Source organism: Coregonus clupeaformis, unplaced genomic scaffold (genome assembly GCF_020615455.1).
Source record: "Coregonus clupeaformis isolate EN_2021a unplaced genomic scaffold, ASM2061545v1 scaf2705, whole genome shotgun sequence".
NCBI lineage: Eukaryota > Metazoa > Chordata > Actinopteri > Salmoniformes > Salmonidae > Coregonus > Coregonus clupeaformis.
The window spans coordinates 32501-54240 of NW_025536159.1; the positions used below are offsets into that span (position 1 = coordinate 32501).

Sequence of the window (21740 nt, forward strand, 5' to 3'; positions counted from 1 at the left end):
AGCCCTGTCATGTAAAAATAACAGCCCTGTCATGTAAAAAATAACAGCCCTGTCATGTAAAAATAACAGCCCTGTCATGTAAAAATATCACCCCTGTCATGTAAAAATAACAGCCCTGCCATGCAAAAATAACAGCCCTGTCATGTAAAAATAACAGCCCTGTCATGTAAAAATAACAGCCCTGTCATGCAAAAATAACAGCCCTGTCATGTAAAAATAACAGCCCTGTCATGTAAAAATAACAGCCCTGTCATGTAAAAATAACAGCCCTGTCATGTAAAAATAACAGCCCTGTCATGTAAAAATAACAGCCCTGTCATGTAAAAATAACAGCCCTGTCATGTAAAAATAACAGCCCTGTCATGTAAAAATAACAGCCCTGTCATGCAAAAATAACAGCCCTGTCATGTAAAAATAACAGCCCTGTCATGTAAAAATAACAGCCCTGTAATGAAAAAATAACAGCCCTGTCATGCAAAAATAACAGCCCTGTCATTTAAAAATAACAGCCCTGTCATGTAAAAATAACAGCCCTGTCATGCAAAAATAACAGCCCTGTCATGTAAAATAACAGCCCTGTCATTTAAAAATAACAGCCCTGTCATGTAAAAATAACAGCCCTGTCATGTAAAAATAACAGCCCTGTCATGTAAAAATAACAGCCCTGTCATGCAAAAATAACAGCCCTGTCATGTAAAAATAACAGCCCTGTCATGTAAAAATAACAGCCCTGTCATGTAAAAATAACAGCCCTGTCATGTAAAAATAACAGCCCTGTCATGTAAAAAATAACGGAGCCCTTTCCTGGCTCCGTTCTGACCTCCAAACCTATCAATCGATACTTAAACATGGCAGGTCCATAATCAATTTCTCAAACATATACCAGCCTCCTCCCTCTGTACCACCCAGTCCAAACGCCCCCGTCATGTTGTGATCAACCATGTTTAGTCTGAACTCTGTTCAACCCCTGGCTCCGTTCCAGGACTATGCCTAAAGAGAGAGGCAAAGGACAACAGTCTGGTTTCAGTCACTGATAAGGCTTAGAGTTGATTAGAGAGGAAGAGAGGAGCTTAAAGAGAGAAGAAACAGTTTACTGAGTCTGAAAAGATCCACACTATAGTCCACTGAAAAATCTTCATAAAACATTCTTTAAGCTCTGTCAAGTTGGTTGTTGATCACTGCTAGACAGCCATTTTTCAAGTCTTGCCATAGATATATTCAAGCTGAATTTAAGTCAAAACTGTAACTAGGCCACTCAGGAACATTCAATGTTGTCTAAGTAAGCAACTCCGGTGTATATTTGGCCTTGTGTTTTAGGTTATTGTCCTGCTGAAAGGTGAATCTGTCTGGTTGAAAGCAGACTGAACCAGGTTTTTGTCTAGGATTTTGCCTGTGCTTAGCTCTATTCTGTTTATTTTTATCCTAAAAAACTCTCTAATCCTTGCCGATGACAAGCATACCCATAACATGATGCAGCCACCACCATGCTTGAAAATATGAAGAGTGGTACTCAGTGATGTGTTGCGTTGGATTTGCCCCAAACGTAACACTTTGTATTCAGGACATAAAGTTAATTTATTTGCCACTTTTTTGCAGTATTACTTTAGTAACTTGTTGTAAACAGGATGCATGTTTTGGAATATTTTTTATTCTGTACAGGCTTCCTTCTTTCACTCTGTCATTTAGGTTAGTATTGTGGAGTAACTACAATGTTGTTGATCCATCCCCAGTTTTCTCCTATCACAGCCATTAAACTGTAACTGTTTTAAAGTCACCATTGGCTTCATGGTGAAATCCCTGAGCGGTTTCCTTCCTCTCCAGCAACTGAGTTAGGAAGGACGCCTGTATCTTTGTAGTGACTGGGTGTATTGATACACCATCCAAAGTGTAATTAATAACTTCACCATGCTCAAAGGGATATTCAATGTCTGCTTTTTTTTTTTTTACCCATCTACCAATAGGTGCCCTTCTTTGCGAGGCATTGGAAAACCTCCCTGGTCTTTGTGGTTGAATCTTTGTTTGAAATTCACTGCTCGACTGAGGGACCTTACAGATAATTGTATGTGTGGGGTACAGAGATGAGGTAGTCATTCAAACATCCTGTTAAACACTATTATAGCACACAGAGTCCATGCAACTTATTATGTGACTTGGTAAGAACATTTGTACTCCTGACCTTATTTAGGCTTTCCATAACAAAGGGGGTTGAACACTTATTGACTCAAGATATTTCAGCTTTTCATTTTTTAATTAATTTGTAAATGTTTTAAAAACATAATTACACTTTGACACACTTCACTTTGTGTGGAAGGCCAGTGACACAAAATCTAAATGTTATCCATTTTAAAGTCAGGCTGTAAAACAAGAAAATATGGAAAAAGTCAAAAGGTGTGACTACTTTCTGAAGGCACTGTATATAATATGACACTTAACAGACGCTTTGATGTTTTTTTGGGCTATACCTGTATGGTTGTGGTCAGTAGTTGTGGTCAGTAGTTGTGTGGTTGTGGTCAGTAGTTGTGGTCAGTAGTTGTGGTCAGTAGTTGTGGTCAGTAGTTGTGTGGTTGTGGTCAGTAGTTGTGGTCAGTAGTTGTGTGGTCAGTAGTTGTGGTCAGTAGTTGTGTGGTTGTGGTCAGTAGTTGTGGTCAGTAGTTGTGTGGTCAGTAGTGGTGGTCAGTAGTTGTGGTCAGTAGTTGTGTGGTTGTGGTCAGTAGTTGTGGTCAGTAGTTGTGTGGTTGTGGTCAGTAGTTGTGGTCAGTAGTTGTGTGGATGTGGTCAGTAGTTGTGGTCAGTCGTTGTGTAATTGTGTTTGTGTTGCAGGTTCTTTGGGCCCTACAGTATGGACGTGGTCACCAGCACAGCCTTCAGTGTGGACATTGACTCTCTGAACAACCCTTCAGACCCCTTCGTCTCCAACGTCAAGAAGATGCTCAAGTTTGACGTGTTACACCCACTGATCATCCTAATCGGTGAGACCACACACACACACACACACACACACACACACACACACACACACACACACACACACACACACACACACACACACGGAAGCAAAGTTGTACTTTGTAATCATATAAAGTGATATACCTTTTTATGAAAGGTTTATCTTCTCTTCTCCCCTCCTTCTCCAGCGTTGTTCCCCTTCATGGGTCCTATCTTGGAGAAGATGAAGTTTTCTTTCTTCCCGACTCCGGTGACGGACTTCTTTTACGCTTCGCTGTCTAAGATCAAATCTGGACGCAGCACTGGGAACACAACTGTAAATGTTTTATATTTGTATTGAAATATTCTGAATTTATATATTGAACAAAAATATAAACACAACATGCAAAAATGTCAACGATTTTACTGAGTTACAGTTCATATAAGGAAATCAGTCAATTGAAATAAATAGATTAGGCCCTAATCTATGGATTTCACATGACTGGGCAGGGGTGCAGCTATGGGTTGGCCTGGGAGGGCATAGGCCCACCCACTGGGGAGCCAGGCCCAGCCAATGAGAACGAGTTTTTTCCCACAAAAGGGCTTTATTACAGAAATAAATACTCCTCAGTTTCATCAGCTGTCCGGGTGGCTGGCCTCAGACGATCCCGCAGGTGGAGATCCTGGGCTGGTGTGGTTACACGTGGTCTGCGGTTGTAAGGCCAGTGGGACGCATTGTCAATGTCTCTAAAACAACGTTGGAGGCGGTTTATGGTAGAGAAATTAACATTCAATTCTCTGGCAACAGCTCTGGTGGACATTCCTGTCACGCCCTGACTCTGGGGACTCTTATTTGTTGAGTCAGGGTGTGTATTTTCTATGTGGTGATTGTCTATGTTGTATATTCTAGGATTTGTATTTCTATGTTGGCCGGTGTGGTTCCCAATCAGAGGCAGCTGTCGCTCGTTGTCTTTGATTGGGGACCATACTTAGGCAGCCTATTGGCACTAGTGTGTTGTGGGATCTTGTTCCGTGTAGGTATGTTTTGTGTTCTACCTTGGACTTCACGTTTCGTTTGTTTATTGTTTTGTCGGTTGTTTATTCATTAAAATAAACATGTACGCATATCACGCTGCGCCTTGGTCCGTCCCTTTCATCAACGATCGTGACAGAAGATCCCACCAAACGAGGACCAAGCAGCGTGTCCAGGAGCAGACAGCCTGGACCTGGGAGGAGATCCTGGACGGTAAGGGATCCTGGACTTGGGAGGAGATTCAGGCTGCGATGGATCGCCGTCCTTGGGAGGAGACAGTGGAGGCCCGGTATAGAGAGGAGAAACGGCGCCAACAGTGCCGACAACGGAGACCCGAGAGGCAACCCCAAGAAAATGTTTGGGGGGGGGCACACGGTGTGGACGATGAGGCAGCAGGAGGCCGTTAAAGGGCGGGTGTGCAGGTTAGGAGAGGAGGCCACCATGTTACGGGGGCTATTGGTTCAGAGGGAGCAGGAGTTATTCGGTCAGAGTGAGGCGCTACAGGAGGCTAAAAGGGAGAAGGAAAGTGTAGAGGCACGGCGAGAGGAGCTGGTTAGGCATAAGGAAGTGGTGCGTGTCGCCAGTCCGGTCCGGCCTGTTCCTGCTCCCGCACTAAGCCAGTGGTGCGTGTTCCCAGTACGGCCCGACCCGTTCCTGCTCCTCGCCCCAAGCCAGTGGTGCGCGTCACCAGTCCGGCCCGTCCTGTTCCTGCTCCCTCGCACCAAGCCAGTGATGCGCGTCGCCAGCCCGGCCCGGCCTGTTCCTGCCCCTCGCACCAAGCCAGTGGTGCACATCGCCAGCCCGGCCCGGCCTGTTCCTGCCTCTCGCACCAAGCCAGTGGTGCGCGTCGCCAGCCCGGTCCGGCCTGTTCCTGCCCCTCGCACCAAGCCAGTGGTGCGCGTCGCCAGCACGGTCCGGCCCGTTCTTGTCCCTCGCACCAAGCCAGTGGTGCGCGTCGCCAGCCCGGCCCGGCCCGTTCCTGACCCTCGCACCAAGCCAGTGGTGCGCGTCGCCAGCCCGGCCCGGCCTGTTCCTGCCCCTCGCATCAAGCCAGTGGTGCGCGTTGCCAGCCCGGTCCGGCCTGTTCCTGCTCCTCGCACCAAGCCAGTGATGAGTGTGTCCAGTCCGGCACGGGCCGTGCCTGTTCCACCGGTGCCTGGTTCGGCACCGGTCAGCTGCTCTACTCCGGAGCCAGAGCAGTCCGCTCCACCGGTGCCCTGTTCAGCTCCGGTCCGCTATTCCACTCCGGAGCCAGAGCAATCCGCTTCACCGGGGTCCAGTCCAGCTCCGGTCAGCGGCTCCACTCCGGAGCCAGAGCAGTCCGCTCCACCGGTGCCTGGTCCAGCTCCGGTCAGCGGCTCCAGTCCAGACCCAGACGTCAGCCCCTCGCCAGGTTCGGGGTCTCCCACACCAGGGTCCAGACAGGGCTTGGAGTATAGTGGGAGGAAGGAGAGGGGAAGCAACGCGCCGAGGTCTAGACCAGACCAGGGGCGCAACAGGGAGGCGAAGAGTGAGAGGTCGTCACGCCCTGAGCCGGATCCGCCTCCGAGGCGGAATGCCCACCCAGCCCCTACCCTGTTATGTTTATGTTGTGCGGTCGGAGTCCGCACCTTTGGGGGGGTACTGTCACGCCCTGACTCTGGGGACTCTTATTTGTTGAGTCAGGGTGTGTATTTTCTATGTGGTGATTGTCTATGTTGTATATTCTAGGATTTGTATTTCTATGTTGGCTGGTGTGGTTCACAATCAGAGGCAGCTGTCGCTCGTTGTCTCTGATTGGACACATACTTAGGCAGCCTATTGGCACTAGTGTGTTGTGGGATCTTGTTCCGTGTAGGTATGTTTTGTGTTCTACCTTGGACTTCACGTTTCGTTTGTTTATTGTTTTGTCGGTTGTTTATTCATTAAAATAAACATGTAAGCATATCACGCTGTGCCTTGGTCCGTCCCTTTCATCAACGATCGTGACAATTCCTGCATGCCAATTGCACGCTCCCTCAAAACGTAAGACATCTGTGGTATTGTGTGACAAAACTGCACATTTTAGAGTGGCCTTTTATTGTCCACAGCACAAGGTGCACCTGTGTAATGATCATGCTGTTTAATCAGCTTCTTGATATGCCACACCTGTCATGTGGATGGATTATATTGGCAAAGGAGAAATGCTCACTAACAAGGATGTAAACAATATTGTGTACAAAACTTTTGAGAAATCAGCTTTTTGTGAATATGGAACATTTCTGGGATCTTTTATTTCAGCTCATGAAACATGGGGACAACACTTTACATGTTGCATTTATATCTTTGTTCAGTATATATTATGTTTAGGAAACCTATGTTTGTCAACGTTTGCTCTCTCCACCTGCCCATTACTCTCAGGGTGAAACCCCTGAGATGGTCCGTGAGATGGTTGCTACCCCCCAGATGGTCCATGAACGCCTTCCAGACCCTTGCTGTAAACTGGGGACCCCGATCAGACACTATATCCTCAGGTACCCCGTAGTGCCGGAAGACGTGTGTAAACAGGGCCTCCGCGGTCTGTAGGGCAGTAGGGAAACCGGGCAAAGGAATGAGACAACAGGTCTTAGAAAACCGATCCACAACAACCAGGATCGTGGTGTTACCTTGTGACGGAGGAAGATCCGTATCAAAGTCCACCGATAGGTGTGACCACAGCCGTTATGGAACGGGGAGAGGTTGTAATTTCCCTCTGGGCAGGTGTCTAGGTGCCTTGCACTGGGCGCACACCGAACAGGAAGAAACATAAACCCTCACCTCCTGAGCTAAGGTAGGCCACCAGTACTTCCCACTAAGACAGCACACTGTCCGACCGATGCCAGGATGGCCAGAAGAGGGTGACGTGTGAGCCCAATAGATCAAACAATCGCGAACCTCAGACGGACGCGTGCACACGACCCACTGGACACTGGGGGGAGTGGGCTCCGTGTGTAACGCCCGCTCGATGTCTGCGTCAACCTCCCATACCACAGGTGCCACCAGACAAGATGCCGGAAGTATGGGAGTGGGCTCCTCGTCCGCTCCACTGAGTCATACAGCCGGGACAGAGTGTCTGCCTTAGCATTCTGGAAACCTGGTCTGTACGATAGGGTGAACACAAAACGCGTAAAAAACATGGCCCACCTTGCCTGACGAGGGTTCAGTCTCCTCGCTGCCCGTAAGTACTCCAGATTGCGGTGGTCAGTCAAAATGAGAAAAGGGTGTTTTGCCCCCTCAAGCCAATGTCTCCACACCTTAAGAGCTTTCACAACAGCTAACAGCTCCCGGTCCACCACATCATAGTTTTGCTCCGCCGGGCTGAGCGTCTTCAAAAATAAAGCACAGGGGCGGAGTTTGGGAGGCGTACCCGAGCGATGAGACAGTACAGCTCCTATCCCAGCCTCGGACGCGTCCACCTCGACTGTGAATTGCAAGGAAGGATCCGGATGAGCCAGCACGGGAGCCAAGGTGAACAGTGCCTTCAGCTGACCAAAAGCCCTTCCGCCTCAGCTGACCACTGCAGGCGCACCGGTCCGCCCTTCAGTAAAGAGGTTATGGGAGCTGCTACCTGGCCAAAGCCCCGGATAAATCTCCGGTAGTAGCTGGCAAACCCCAAAAATCGCTGCACCTCCTTTACCGTGGTAGGAGTCGGCCAATTACGCACGGCTGAAATGCGGTAACACTCCATCTCGACCCCTGACTCTGACAGGCGGTATCCTAAGAAAGAGACGGACTGTTTGAAGAACAAACATTTCTCAGCCTTAACGTACAGGTCATGCTCCAACAGTCTACCAAGCACCTTGCGCACCAGGGACACATGCGTGTAGCGGAGTAGATGAGAATATAATCTATACACCACCATACCCTGTCCGTGCAGATCCCTGAAAATCTCATCGACAAAGGATTGAAAGACTGAGGGAGCATTCATCAACCCGTACGGCATGACGAGGTACTCATAGTGACCAGAGGTGGTACTAAATGCCGTCTTTCACTCGTCCCCCTCCCGGATACGGACCAGATTGTACGCGATCCTGAGGTCCAATTTTGTGAAGAAGTGCGCCCGTGCATTGACTCTGTCAAACTAGCTATGAGAGGTAGAGGATAGCTGTATTTTACGTTGTCTGATTTAGACCTCGATAGTCAATGCACGGGTGTAAACCTCCATCCTTCTTCTTCACAAAAAAGAAACTTGAGGAAGCAGGGGAAGTGGAGGGCCGAATGTATCCCTGTCCCAGAGATTCGGTGACATATGTCTCCATAGCCACCGTCTCCTCCTGTGACAGAGGATACACGTGACTCCTGGGAAGTGCAGCGCCCTCCCGGAGAGCCATCGCACAATCCCCTTGTCGATGGGGTGGTAATTGAGTCGCCTTCTGCTCGCGTCCTCCCACCAGGACCCTGCCTGCTGCCTCGATTCCATGAGGGTCCTTTCCTGCACATGCCCGCAGTGTGTCCTCTGCGGCCACAGTTGGTGCAGGAGACCACCCCCTTGCCGAGTCTCTCCACATCAGCACCTCCAAGCTCCATAGGAGTGGAGTCGGAATTGCTGGGGGATGGACTGGACGGACCCTGATCCGGATGTCCGCGGGTGGCCAACAGGTTATCCAGCCGGATCTATAAATCTATCAGCTGGTCCAGGTTTAGATTCGTGTCCCTGCAGGCCAGCTCCCCTACGAGCATCCTCCCGTAGACTGCATCGGTAGTGGTCAATCAGGGCCCTCTTATTCCATCCCGCGCTGGCTGCCAGTGCCTTGAAATCCAGGGCGAAGTCCTGTGCGCTCCTCCTTCCCTGTCTGAGGTGAAACATACAGCTCCCCTGCCGCTCTCCCCTCCGGCGGATGATCGAATACTGCCCGGAAACGGCGGGTAAAATCCTCGTAACGTACAGACTCAGCATCTATTCCACCCCACTCCGCATTGGCCCATTCCAGCGCTCTGCCCTACAGACAGGAGATGAGAGCGGACACGCTCTCGTATCCCCGAGGGAGCCGGGTGGATGCTTGCCAGGTAGAGCTCCACCTGGAGCAGGAAACCCTTACACCCGGCAGCTGTGCCATCGGGAGCGAGAGCCGAATTCCACTGGATCTAGGGTTTGATGGTCTTTGATGGGGAAGAAATCGGAGGAGGAGGAAGTGTAGGAAAGCCACCTCTCTGCCATCGATCCACGGTGTTCACCACTCGATCCACAGCCAGACCTAGAGTCTACAGCACGGTCGAGTTGCTGCTGGATGCGTTCCTCCACCGAGGCGCTGGGATCGGACGTGCCTGCTGACTCCATAGATGTGTGTGATTCTGTCAACGTCTGGGTGAAGTGGTGAAAAGGAATCAGGCGCAGGACACAGAACTGAGAAATGGATTCACTAAAACAAAAGTAAACCATAACAAACCCTCCACGAAGGGAAGAGCAGTACAACAGCTCACCAAAACAACGTAAAATAATGGACAATCACGCACAAACCCAGGAGGGAAAACAGAGGTCATTATAGGGAAACAAATAAGCATCATGGATAACAGGTGGGAATAATGAAGACAAGACTAGTGGAACACAGAAACATCGATCTGTGGCAGCTAGTACTCCGGTGACGACGAACGTCAAAGCCTGCCCGAACAAGGAGGGGAGGCAGCCTCGGAGGAAGTCGTGACAGTTTGTGTTGGTTGTGATTGGACCAGAGCCAGTAGAATCTGGTTGTGTTGGTTGTGATTGGACCAGATCCAGTAGAATCTGGTTGTGTTGGTTGTGATTGGACCAGATCCAGTAGAATCTGGTTGTGTTGGTTGTGATTGGACCAGAGCCAGTAGAATCTGGTTGTGTTGGTTGTGATTGGACCAGATCCAGTAGAATATGTTTGTGTTGTTTGTGATTGGATGGATTTTACATCATTTATTTCTGCTTCCAGAATCGGGTGGATTTCTTACAGCTGATGATCGACTCTCAGAAAGGCAGCGACACAAAGCCAGGAGAGGAACAGACTCAAGGTACCTGCCAAACACACCTGTTAACTACTGTTACAAACACACACCTGTTAACTACTGTTACAAACACACACCTGTTAACTACTGTTACAAACACACACCTGTTAACTACTGTTACAAACACACACCTGTTAACTACTGTTACAAACACACACCTGTTAACTACTGTTACAAACACACACCTGTTAACTACTGTTACAAACACACACCTGTTAACTACTGTTACAAACCCCCCCCACACAGGACTGACCGATCATGAGATCTTGTCTCAGGCCATGATCTTTATCTTTGCCGGCTACGAGACCAGCAGCAGTACGATGAGTTTCCTGGCATATAACCTGGCTACCAACCCACATGTCATGACCAAACTGCAGGAGGAAATAGATACTGTGTTCCCCAACAAGGTAACCCCCACACCATGACCAAACTGCAGGAGGAAATAGATACTGTGTTCCCCAACAAGGTAACCCCCACACCATGACCAAACTGCAGGAGGAGTTAGATACTGTGTTCCCCAACAAGGTAACCCCCACACCATGACCAAACTGCAGGAGGAGTTAGATACTGTGTTCCCCAACAAGGTAACCCCGGTGCCAGATGTGGTGAGGTACTGACGTGTTTCTAAACCCGGTTCAGGCTCCTATACAGTACGAAGCTCTGATGCAGATGGACTATCTGGACAGTGTGTTGAACGAGTCTCTGAGACTGTACCCAGTCTCCCCCCGACTGGAGAGGGTCGCCCAGAAGACGGTGGAGATCAACGGCATCGTCATCCCCAAAGACTGCGTTGTCATGGTTCCCACATGGATCCTCCACCGCGACCCAGAGATCTGGTCCGACCCTGAGGAGTTCAAACCAGAGAGGTACTGGACCGCACCGTAACCACGGCACAACCACAATACAACCACAGTACAACCGCAATACAACCACAGTACAACCACAATACAACCACAGCACAGCCACAACACAAGCACTACTTTACCACAACACAAGGATAAACACACTGCTGCAATGAAACCACAACTACAGTGCATCATTATACTGTAGTGCAATGTGTTGTGTCTGAACCACAACCACAAATCAACTACAATACAATGTGTAATGTGACTGAACCACAACCACAAATCAACTACAATACAATGTGTAATGTGACTGAACCACAACCACAAATCAACTACAATACAATGTGTGATGTGACTGAACCACAACCACAAATCAACTACAATACAATGTGTAATGTGACTGAACCACAACCACAAATCAACTACAATACAATGTGTAATGTGACTGAACCACAACCACAAATCAACTACAATACAATGTGTAATGTGACTGAACCACAACCACAAATCAACTACAATACAATGTGTAATGTGTCTGAACCACAAATCAACTACAATACAATGTGTAATGTGACTGAACCACAACCACAAATCAACTACAATACAATGTGTAATGCGACTGAACCACAACCACAAATCAACTACAATACAATGTGTAATGTGACTGAACCACAACCACAAATCATCTACAATACAATGTGTAATGTGACAGAACCACAACCACAAATCAACTACAATACAATATGACTGAACCACAACCACAAATTGACTACTATGTAATGTGACAGAACCACAACCACAAATCAACTACAATACAATGTGTCATGTGACTGAACCACAACCACAAATCAACTACAATGTAATATGACTGATACACAACCACAAATCAACTACAATGTAATGTGACAGAACCACAACCACAAATCAACTACAATACAATATGACTGAACCACAACCACAAATCAACTACAATGTAATGTGACTGAACCACAACCACAAATCAACTACAATGTAATGTGACAGAACCACAACCACAAATCAACTACAATACAATATGACTGAACCACAACCACAAATCGACTACTATGTAATGTGACAGAACCACAACCACAAATCAACTACAATACAATGTGTCATGTGACTGAACCACAACCACAAATCAACTACAATGTAATATGACTGATACACAACCACAAATCAACTACAATGTAATGTGACAGAACCACAACCACAAATCAACTACAATACAATATGACTGAACCACAACCACAAATCAACTACAATGTAATGTGACAGAACCACAACCACAAATCAACTACAATACAATGTGTCATGTGACTGAACCACAACCACAAATCAACTACAATGTAATGGGACAGAACCACAACCACAAATCAACTACAATACAATGTGTAATGTGACTGAACCACAACCCCAAATCAACTCCAATACAATGTGTAATGTGTCTGAACCACAACCACAAATCAACTACAATACAATGTGTAATGTGACTGAACCACAACCACAAATCAACTACAATAAATGTGTAATGTGACAGAACCACAACCACAAATCAACTACAATGCAATATGACTGAACCACAACCACAAATCGACTACTATGTAATGTGACAGAACCACAACCACAAATCAACTACAATACAATGTGTCAGTGACTGAACCACAACCACAAATCAACTACAATGTAATATGACTGATACACAACCACAAATCAACTACAATGTAATGTGACAGAACCACAACCACAAATCAACTACAATACAATATGACTGGAACCACAACCACAAATCAACTACAATGTAATGTGACAGAACCACAACCACAAATCAACTACAATACAATGTGTCATGTGACTGAACCACAACCACAAATCAACTACAATGTAATGGGACAGAACCACAACCACAAATCAACTACAATACAATGTGTAATGTGACTGAACCACAACCCCAAATCAACTCCAATACAATGTGTAATGTGTCTGAACCACAACCACAAATCAACTCCAATACAATGTGTAATGTGTCTGAACCACAACCACAAATCAACTACAATACAATGTGTAATGTGACTGAACCACAACCACAACTCAACTACAATACAATGTGTAATGGGACAGAACCACAACCACAAATCAACTCCAATACAATGTGTAATGTGTCTGAACCACAACCCCAAATCAACTCCAATCCAATGTGTAATGTGTCTGCCCTCTCCCTGTCCAGGTTCAGTAAGGAGAACAAGGAGTCTATTGACCCGTACACGTACATGCCGTTCGGGGCGGGGCCCAGGAACTGTATCGGGATGCGTTTCGCCCTGATCATGATCAAACTGGCCATGGTCGAGATCCTCCAGAGTTTCACATTCTCCGTCTGCGACGAGACCGAGGTGAGACGCTCACCTGAGCAGACGCACCACCTGTTTTAGCATGGTCACCACCTGTTTTAACATGTTTACCACCTGTTTTAATATGGTCACCACCTGTTTTAGCATGGTCACCACCTGTTTTAACATGGTCACCACCTGTTTTAACATGGTCACCACCTATTTTAGCATGGACCTGTTTTAACATGTTCACCACCTGTTTTAAAACAGTCACCACCTGTTTTAGCATGGCCACCACATGTTTTAACATGGTCACCACCTGTTTTAACATGGACCTGTTTTGGCATGGTTACCACCTGTTTTAAAATGGTTACCACCTGTTTTAACATGGTCACCACCTGTTTTAACATGGTCACCACCTGTTTTAGCATGGACCTGTTTTAACATGGTGACCACCTATTTTAACATGGACCTGTTTCAGCATGGTCACCACCTGTTTTAAAATGTCACCACCTGTTTTAGCATGGTCACCACCTGTTTTAACATGGACCTGTTTTAACATGTTCACCACCAGTTTTAGCATGGTCACCACCTGTTTTAGCATGGTCACAACCTGTTTTAGCATGGTCACCACCTGTTAACATGGTCACCACCTGTTTTAGCATGGTCACCACCTGTTAACATGGTCACCACCTGTTTTAGCATGGTCACCACCTGTTTTAACATGGTCACCACCTGTTTTAACATGGACCTGTTTCAGCATGGTCACCACATGTTTTAAAATGTCACCACCTGTTTTAGCATGGACCTGTTTTAACATGGTCACCACCTATTTTAACATGGACCTGTTTTAAAATGGTCACCACCTGTTTTAACATGGACCTGTTTTAACATGGTCACCGCCTGTTTTAACGTGAACCTGTTTTAACATGGTCAACACCTGCTTTAAAATGGTCACCACCTGTTTTAGCATGGACCTGTTTTAACATGGTCACCACCTATTTTAACATGGACCTGTTTTAAAATGGTCACCACCTGTTTTAACATGGTCACCACCTGTTTTAACATGGACCTGTTTTAACATGTTCACCACCAGTTTTAGCATGGTCACCACCTGTTTTAGCATGGTCACAACCTGTTTTAACATGGTCACCACCTGTTTTAACATGGTCACCACCTGTTTTAGTATGGTCACCACCTGTTTTAACATGGTCTATGCCATCGTTGCAAATATAGAAGAATCTCAATTGTCTTTCCTTGATTCCTCATGTTCTCTATCCTCACCTCCTCCTCAAAACCCATTGGATGAGAAGGAATACGAGGAATCAAGGAAATGCAATTGAGATTCTCCCTTGTCCTGTATTCAACTCTGAAACCTGTTTTAACATGGACCTGTTTTAACATGGTCACCACCTGTTTTAACATGGACCAGTTTTAAAATGGTCACCACCTATTTTAACATGGACCTGTTTTAGCATGGCCACCACCTGTTTTAACATGGTCACCACCTGTTTTAACATGGACCTGTTTTAAAATGGTCACCACCTATTTTAACATGGACCTGTTTTATCATGGTCACCACCTGTTTTAACATGGACCTGTTTTAACATGGTCACCACCTGTTTTAACATGGACCTGTTTTAGCATGGTCACCACCTGTTTTAACATAGACCTGTTTTAACATGATCACCACCTGTTTTAACATGGTCACCACCTGTTTTAACATGGTCACCACCTGTTTTAACATGGACCTGTTTTAACATGGTCACCACATGTTTTAGCATGGACCTGTTTTAACATGGTGACCACCTATTTTAACATGGACCTGTTTCAGCATGGTCACCACCTGTTTTAAAATGTCACCACCTGTTTTAGCATGGTCACCACCTGTTTTAACATGGACCTGTTTTAACATGTTCACCACCAGTTTTAGCATGGTCACCACCTGTTTTAGCATGGTCACAACCTGTTTTAGCATGGTCACCACCTGTTAACATGGTCACCACCTGTTTTAGCATGGTCACCACCTGTTTTAACATGGTCACCACCTGTTTTAACATGGACCTGTTTCAGCATGGTCACCACATGTTTTAAAATGTCACCACCTGTTTTAGCATGGACCTGTTTTAACATGGTCACCACCTATTTTAACATGGACCTGTTTTAAAATGGTCACCACCTGTTTTAACATGGACCTGTTTTAACATGGTCACCGCCTGTTTTAACGTGAACCTGTTTTAACATGGTCAACACCTGCTTTAAAATGGTCACCACCTGTTTTAGCATGGACCTGTTTTAACATGGTCACCACCTATTTTAACATGGACCTGTTTTAAAATGGTCACCACCTGTTTTAACATGGTCACCACCTGTTTTAACATGGACCTGTTTTAACATGTTTCACCACCAGTTTTAGCATGGTCACCACCTGTTTTAGCATGGTCACAACCTGTTTTAACATGGTCACCACCTGTTTTAACATGGTCACCACCTGTTTTAGTATGGTCACCACCTGTTTTAACATGGTCTATGCCATCGTTGCAAATATAGAAGAATCTCAATTGTCTTTCCTTGATTCCTCATGTTCTCTATCCTCACCTCCTCCTCAAAACCCATTGGATGAGAAGGAATACGAGGAATCAAGGAAATGCAATTGAGATTCTCCCTGTCCTGTATTCAACTCTGAAACCTGTTTTAACATGGACCTGTTTTAACATGGTCACCACCTGTTTTAACATGGACCAGTTTTAAAATGGTCACCACCTATTTTAACATGGACCTGTTTTAGCATGGCCACCACCTGTTTTAACATGGTCACCACCTGTTTTAACATGGACCTGTTTTAAAATGGTCACCACCTATTTTAACATGGACCTGTTTTATCATGGTCACCACCTGTTTTAACATGGACCTGTTTTAACATGGTCACCACCTGTTTTAACATGGACCTGTTTTAGCATGGTCACCACCTGTTTTAACATAGACCTGTTTTAACATGATCACCACCTGTTTTAACATGGTCACCACCTGTTTTAACATGGTCACCACCTGTTTTAACATGGACCTGTTTTAACATGGTCACCACATGTTTTAAAATGGTCACCACCTGTTTTAACAAGGACCTGTTTTAACATGGTCACCACCTGTTTTAACATGGTCACCACCTGTTTTAACATGGACCTGTTTTAACATGGTCACCACCTGTTTTAACATGGACCTGTTTTAAAATGGTCACCACCTATTTTAACATGGACCTGTTTTAGCATGGTCACCACCTGTTTTAACATGGTCACCACCTGTTTTAACATGGACCTGTTTTAAAATGGTCACCGTCTGTTTTAACATGTACCTGTTTTAACATGGTCACCGCCTGTTTTAACATGGACCTGTTTTAAAATGGCTACCACCTGTTTTAGCATGGACCTGTTTTAACATGGTCACCACCTATTTTAACATGGACCTGTTTTAACATGGTCAACACCTGCTTTAAAATGGTCACCACCTATTTTAACATGGACCTGTTTTAACATGGTCACCACCTGTTTTAACATGGTCACCACCTGTTTTAACATGGACCTGTTTTAAAATGGTCACCGTCTGTTTTAACATGTACCTGTTTTAACAAGGTCACCACCTGTTTTAAAATGGTCACCACCTGTTTTAACATGGTCACCACCTGTTTTAACATGGACCTCTTTTAACATGGTCACCACCTGTTTTAACGTGAACCTGTTTTAACATGGACCTGTTTTAACATGGTCACCACCTGTTTTAAAATGGTCACCACCTGTTTTAACATGGTCACCACCTGTTTTAACATGGACCTGTTTTAACATGGTCAGCACCTGTTTTAACATGGAACTGTTTTAACATGGACCTGTTTTAACATGGTCACCACCTGTTTTAACATGGTCACCACCTGTTTTAACATGGACCTCTTTTAACATGGTCACCACCTGTTTTAACATGGACCTGTTTTAAAATGGTCACCACCTGTTTTAACATGGACCTGTTTTAACATGGTCACCGCCTGTTTTAACATGGACCTGTTTTAGCATGGTCACCACCTGTTTTAACATGGACCTGTTTTAAAATGGTCACCACCTGTTTTAACATGGTCACCACCTATTTTAACATGGACCTGTTTTAAAATGGTCACCACCTGTTTTAACATGGTCACCACCTATTTTAACATGGACCAGTTTCAGCATGGTCACCACCTGTTTTAAAATGGTCACCACCTGTTTTAGCATGGTCACCACCTGTTTTAACATGGTCACCACCTGTTTTAACATGGACCTGTTTCAGCATGGTCACCACATGTTTTAAAATGTCACCACCTGTTTTAGCATGGACCTGTTTTAACATGGTCACCACCTATTTTAACATGGACCTGTTTTAAAATGGTCACCACCTGTTTTAACATGGACCTCTTTTTAACATGGTCACCGCCTGTTTTAACGTGAACCTGTTTTAACATGGTCAACACCTGCTTTAAAATGGTCACCACCTGTTTTAGCATGGACCTGTTTTAACATGGTCACCACCTATTTTAACATGGACCTGTTTCAGCATGGTCACCACCTGTTTTAACATGGTCACCACCTGTTTTAACATGGACCTGTTTTAACATGGTCAGCACCTGTTTTAACATGGAACTGTTTTAACATGGACCTGTTTTAACATGGTCACCACCTGTTTTAACATGGTCACCACCTGTTTTAACATGGACCTCTTTTAACATGGTCACCACCTGTTTTAACATGGACCTGTTTTAAAATGGTCACCACCTGTTTTAACATGGACCTGTTTTAACATGGTCACCGCCTGTTTTAACATGGACCTGTTTTAGCATGGTCACCACCTGTTTTAACATGGACCTGTTTTAAAATGGTCACCACCTGTTTTAACATGGTCACCACCTATTTTAACATGGACCTGTTTTAAAATGGTCACCACCTGTTTTAACATGGTCACCACCTATTTTAACATGGACCAGTTTCAGCATGGTCACCACCTGTTTTAAAATGGTCACCACCTGTTTTAGCATGGTCACCACCTGTTTTAACATGGTCACCACCTGTTTTAACATGGACCTGTTTCAGCATGGTCACCACATGTTTTAAAATGTCACCACCTGTTTTAGCATGGACCTGTTTTAACATGGTCACCACCTATTTTAACATGGACCTGTTTTAAAATGGTCACCACCTGTTTTAACATGGACCTCTTTTAACATGGTCACCGCCTGTTTTAACGTGAACCAGTTTTAACATGGTCAACACCTGCTTTAAAATGGTCACCACCTGTTTTAGCATGGACCTGTTTTAACATGGTCACCACCTATTTTAACATGGACCTGTTTCAGCATGGTCACCACCTGTTTTAAAATGGTCACCACCTGTTTTAGCATGGTCACCACCTGTTTTAACATGGACCTGTTTTAACATGTTCACCACCAGTTTTATTATGGTCACCACCTGTTTTAGCATGGTCACAACCTGTTTTAACATGGTCACCACCTGTTTTAACATGGTCACCACCTATTTTAACATGGTCACCACCTGTTTTGCCATCGTTGCAAATATAGAAGAATAAGGAAGAATCTCAATTGTCTTTCCTTGATTCCTCGCGGTTCTCTATCCCCGCCTCCTCCTCAAAACCCATTGGATGAGAAAGAATGCGAGGAATCAAGTAAATGCAATTGAGATTCTCCCTAGTCCTCTATTCAACTCTATGTTGACACTTCACACATAAAGACACTGGGGGGCGCTCTAGATCTGTGGTTAGGTTACTGTCTAATGGTTCAGGTCAGGACTATTCTTAGATCAGTGGTTATGTTAGTGTGTAATGGTTCAGGTTAGTACTGGGTCAGGGGAATCTGGTCCTAGATCAGTGGTTAGGTTAGTGTGTAATGGTTCAGGTTAGTACTGGGTCAGGGGAATCTGGTCCTAGATCAGTGGTTAGGTTAGTGTGTAATGGTTCAGGTTAGTACTGGGTCAAGGGAATCTGGTCCTAGATCAGTGGTTATGTTAGTACCTAATGGTTCAGGTTAGTACTGGGGCAGGGGAATCTGGTCCTAGATCAGTGGTTAGGTTAGTGTGTAATGGTTCAGGTTAGTACTGGGTCAGGGGAATCTGGTCCTAGATCAGTGGTTAGGTTAGTGTGTAATGGTTCAGGTTAGTACTGGGTCAGGGGAATCTGGTCCTAGATCAGTGGTTAGGTTAGTATCTAATGGTTAATCTAATCACATACACACACATAGCACGCATGCACACACACACAACTGAGCATATGGATGTTGGAGATGGACAACCAGGGTTATGTTCTGTTCTGTTATTCTCTATAGATCCTGTTGGAGATGGACAACCAGGGTTATGTTCTGTTCTGTTATTCTCTATAGATCCTGTTTGAGATGGACAACCAGGGTTCTGTTCTGTTCTGTTATTCTCTATAGATCCTGTTGGAGATGGACAACCAGGGTTCTGTTCTGTTCTGTTATTCTCTATAGATCCTGTTGGAGATGGACAACCAGGGTTCTGTTCTGTTCTGTTATTCTCTATAGATCCTGTTGGAGATGGACAACCAGGGTTATGTTCTGTTCTGTTCTGTTATTCTCTATAGATTCCGTTTGAGATGGACAACCAGGGTTCTGTTCTGTTCTGTTATTCTCTATAGATCCTGTTGGAGATGGACAACCAGGGTTATGTTCTGTTCTGTTCTGTTTTTCTCTATAGATTCCGTTTGAGATGGACAGCCAGTTTCTGCTGATTCCTAAACGACCAATCAAACTGAGGCTGGAGCCCCGTAGCAACACCACCACCACCTCTCTGAAGAGTCCAAACTAATGACCAAATGCAGGAGAACCTTACCCTACCATCTATCTATCTATCTAACATATGAGTCTATCTGTATATCACTCTATCACACTATCACACTATCTATCGCACTATCTATCACACTATCTATCTATCTATCTATCTATCTATCTATCTATCTATCTATCTATCTATCTATCTATCTATCTATCTATCTATCTATCTATCTATCTATCTATCTATCTATCTATCACACTATCTATCACACTATCTATCTATCTATCTATCTATCTATCTATCTATCTATCTATCTATCTATCTATCTATCTATCTATCTATCTATCTATCTATCTATCACTACCTACCTACCTACCTGTCACACTATCTATCTATACTGAACTAAAATAGAAACGCAACATGCAACAATTTCAAAAATGGCGGTAAAGGAAATCAAGTATTCATAGGCCCTAATCTATTGATTTCACATGACTGGGCACGGGTGGCATTGCGTTGTGTGACAAAACTGCACATTTTAGAGTGGCCTTTTATTGTCCCCAGTACCTGTGTAATGATCATGCTGTTTAATCAGCTTCTTGATATGCCACACCTGTCAGGTGGATGGACTATCTTGACGAAGGATAAAATGCTCAATAACAGGGATGTAAACCAATTTGTGCAAAACATTTGAGAGAAATAAGCTTTTTGTGCGTATGGAACATTTCTGGGATCTTTTATTTCAGCTCATGAAACATTTTTGTTAAGTATCTATCTATCTATCTATCTATCTATCTATCTATCTATCTATCTATCTATCTATCTATCTATCTATCTATCTATCTATCTATCTATCTATCTATCTATCTATCTATCTATACCCTGCTATATTCAATAGGTTTCTGAATATAATATGACAATAAGACTGCATTCATGATAAATGTAGCATTTGTCGGCTCAACCTGGAAATTACCTTTAAATGGCGCATAGCTGACAAAGAGCTGGGATTGAATCCTGGTGTCAGTTTGAGTAGGGCTCAGAAACACATTTTCACCAGATAAAAGAAAGATAGTAATACTATGGATGCATTAGGGGTACATGTCTTGTTAAAGTCAGACACCAGGGCTATTCAATCCATGGCAGATGTCATGTGTGGATCCTGCACACTACTGGCTGGAGGCTAGGATTCTCCTAGAATTTACAACTCTAACTGGTGTTCTCTAGAACTCTACTCTCATTGTGTTCCTCTGGGTGTTCTGCTGTGGATCCTGCACACTACTGGCTGGAGGCTAGGATTCTCCTAGAATTTACAACTCTAACTGGTGTTCTCTAGAACTCTACTCTCATTGTGTTCCTCTGGGTGTTCTGCTGTGCAGTCTTTCCAAAATAGAAACTTTACCGTCTGTTGAAATGATCGCTGCAGCTGCTTTGTTTTAAACTTTAATAATCACAAACCAATAAAAATCATCCCACTAAAGAACGAGGTCGTCTGTGTATTTATTAGCGTTCATAAATCAAAACATTATAGACGATAGTCTACTATAGGTATATTGGTATATCAGTGTTAAATTAAAATCTCTTTACCATCATATCTAACCCAATATGACACCAATCTCGATGAAAATTCGCAAATCAACTTGATTGGAGATAAACAACACACTCCCCGCCTCTCTTCATAAGCCGTCCGTCCATTACCGAGAACCACACATCGGAATTTTAACAGGGTCGTTAGCATTAGGGTTGTTGGACAATTTTATGCCCAGAACTAGCTCAATATCTAGGCGTCGGGATAAAAACGAGACTACAGTGTCCA

The 21740-nt window shown here is 44.7% G+C and overlaps 1 protein-coding gene and 1 long non-coding RNA gene across 3 annotated transcripts in view; one reads left to right on the plus strand and one right to left on the minus strand.

Moving 5' to 3' along the window:
- The window catches only part of LOC121570147 (cytochrome P450 3A27-like), a 26545-nt gene extending 6579 nt beyond the window's left edge, over positions 1-19966 (plus strand). Inside the window, exons 7-13 of one of the 2 annotated variants that reach the window (XM_041881639.2) lie at positions 2821-2969; positions 3135-3262; positions 9853-9931; positions 10172-10332; positions 10565-10791; positions 13016-13178; positions 19740-19808. In XM_041881639.2, coding sequence (XP_041737573.1) covers positions 2821-2969; positions 3135-3262; positions 9853-9931; positions 10172-10332; positions 10565-10791; positions 13016-13178; positions 19740-19793 — 961 coding nt within the window. In that variant the 3' untranslated portion in view covers positions 19794-19808. Of the gene's footprint in view, positions 1-2820; positions 2970-3134; positions 3263-9852; positions 9932-10171; positions 10333-10564; positions 10792-13015; positions 13179-19739; positions 19809-19852 lie in introns of those variants that run through there. The other variant, XM_041881638.2, reaches the window with a different exon arrangement.
- Positions 16251-18105, minus strand: LOC123489044. The gene is made up of 3 exons (XR_006660391.1): positions 18038-18105; positions 16539-16675; positions 16251-16353 (listed from the first exon to the last, which is right to left on the minus strand). It is a non-coding gene; the product is annotated as an uncharacterized LOC123489044 (long non-coding RNA).
- Positions 19967-21740: the final 1774 nt, after the last annotated feature.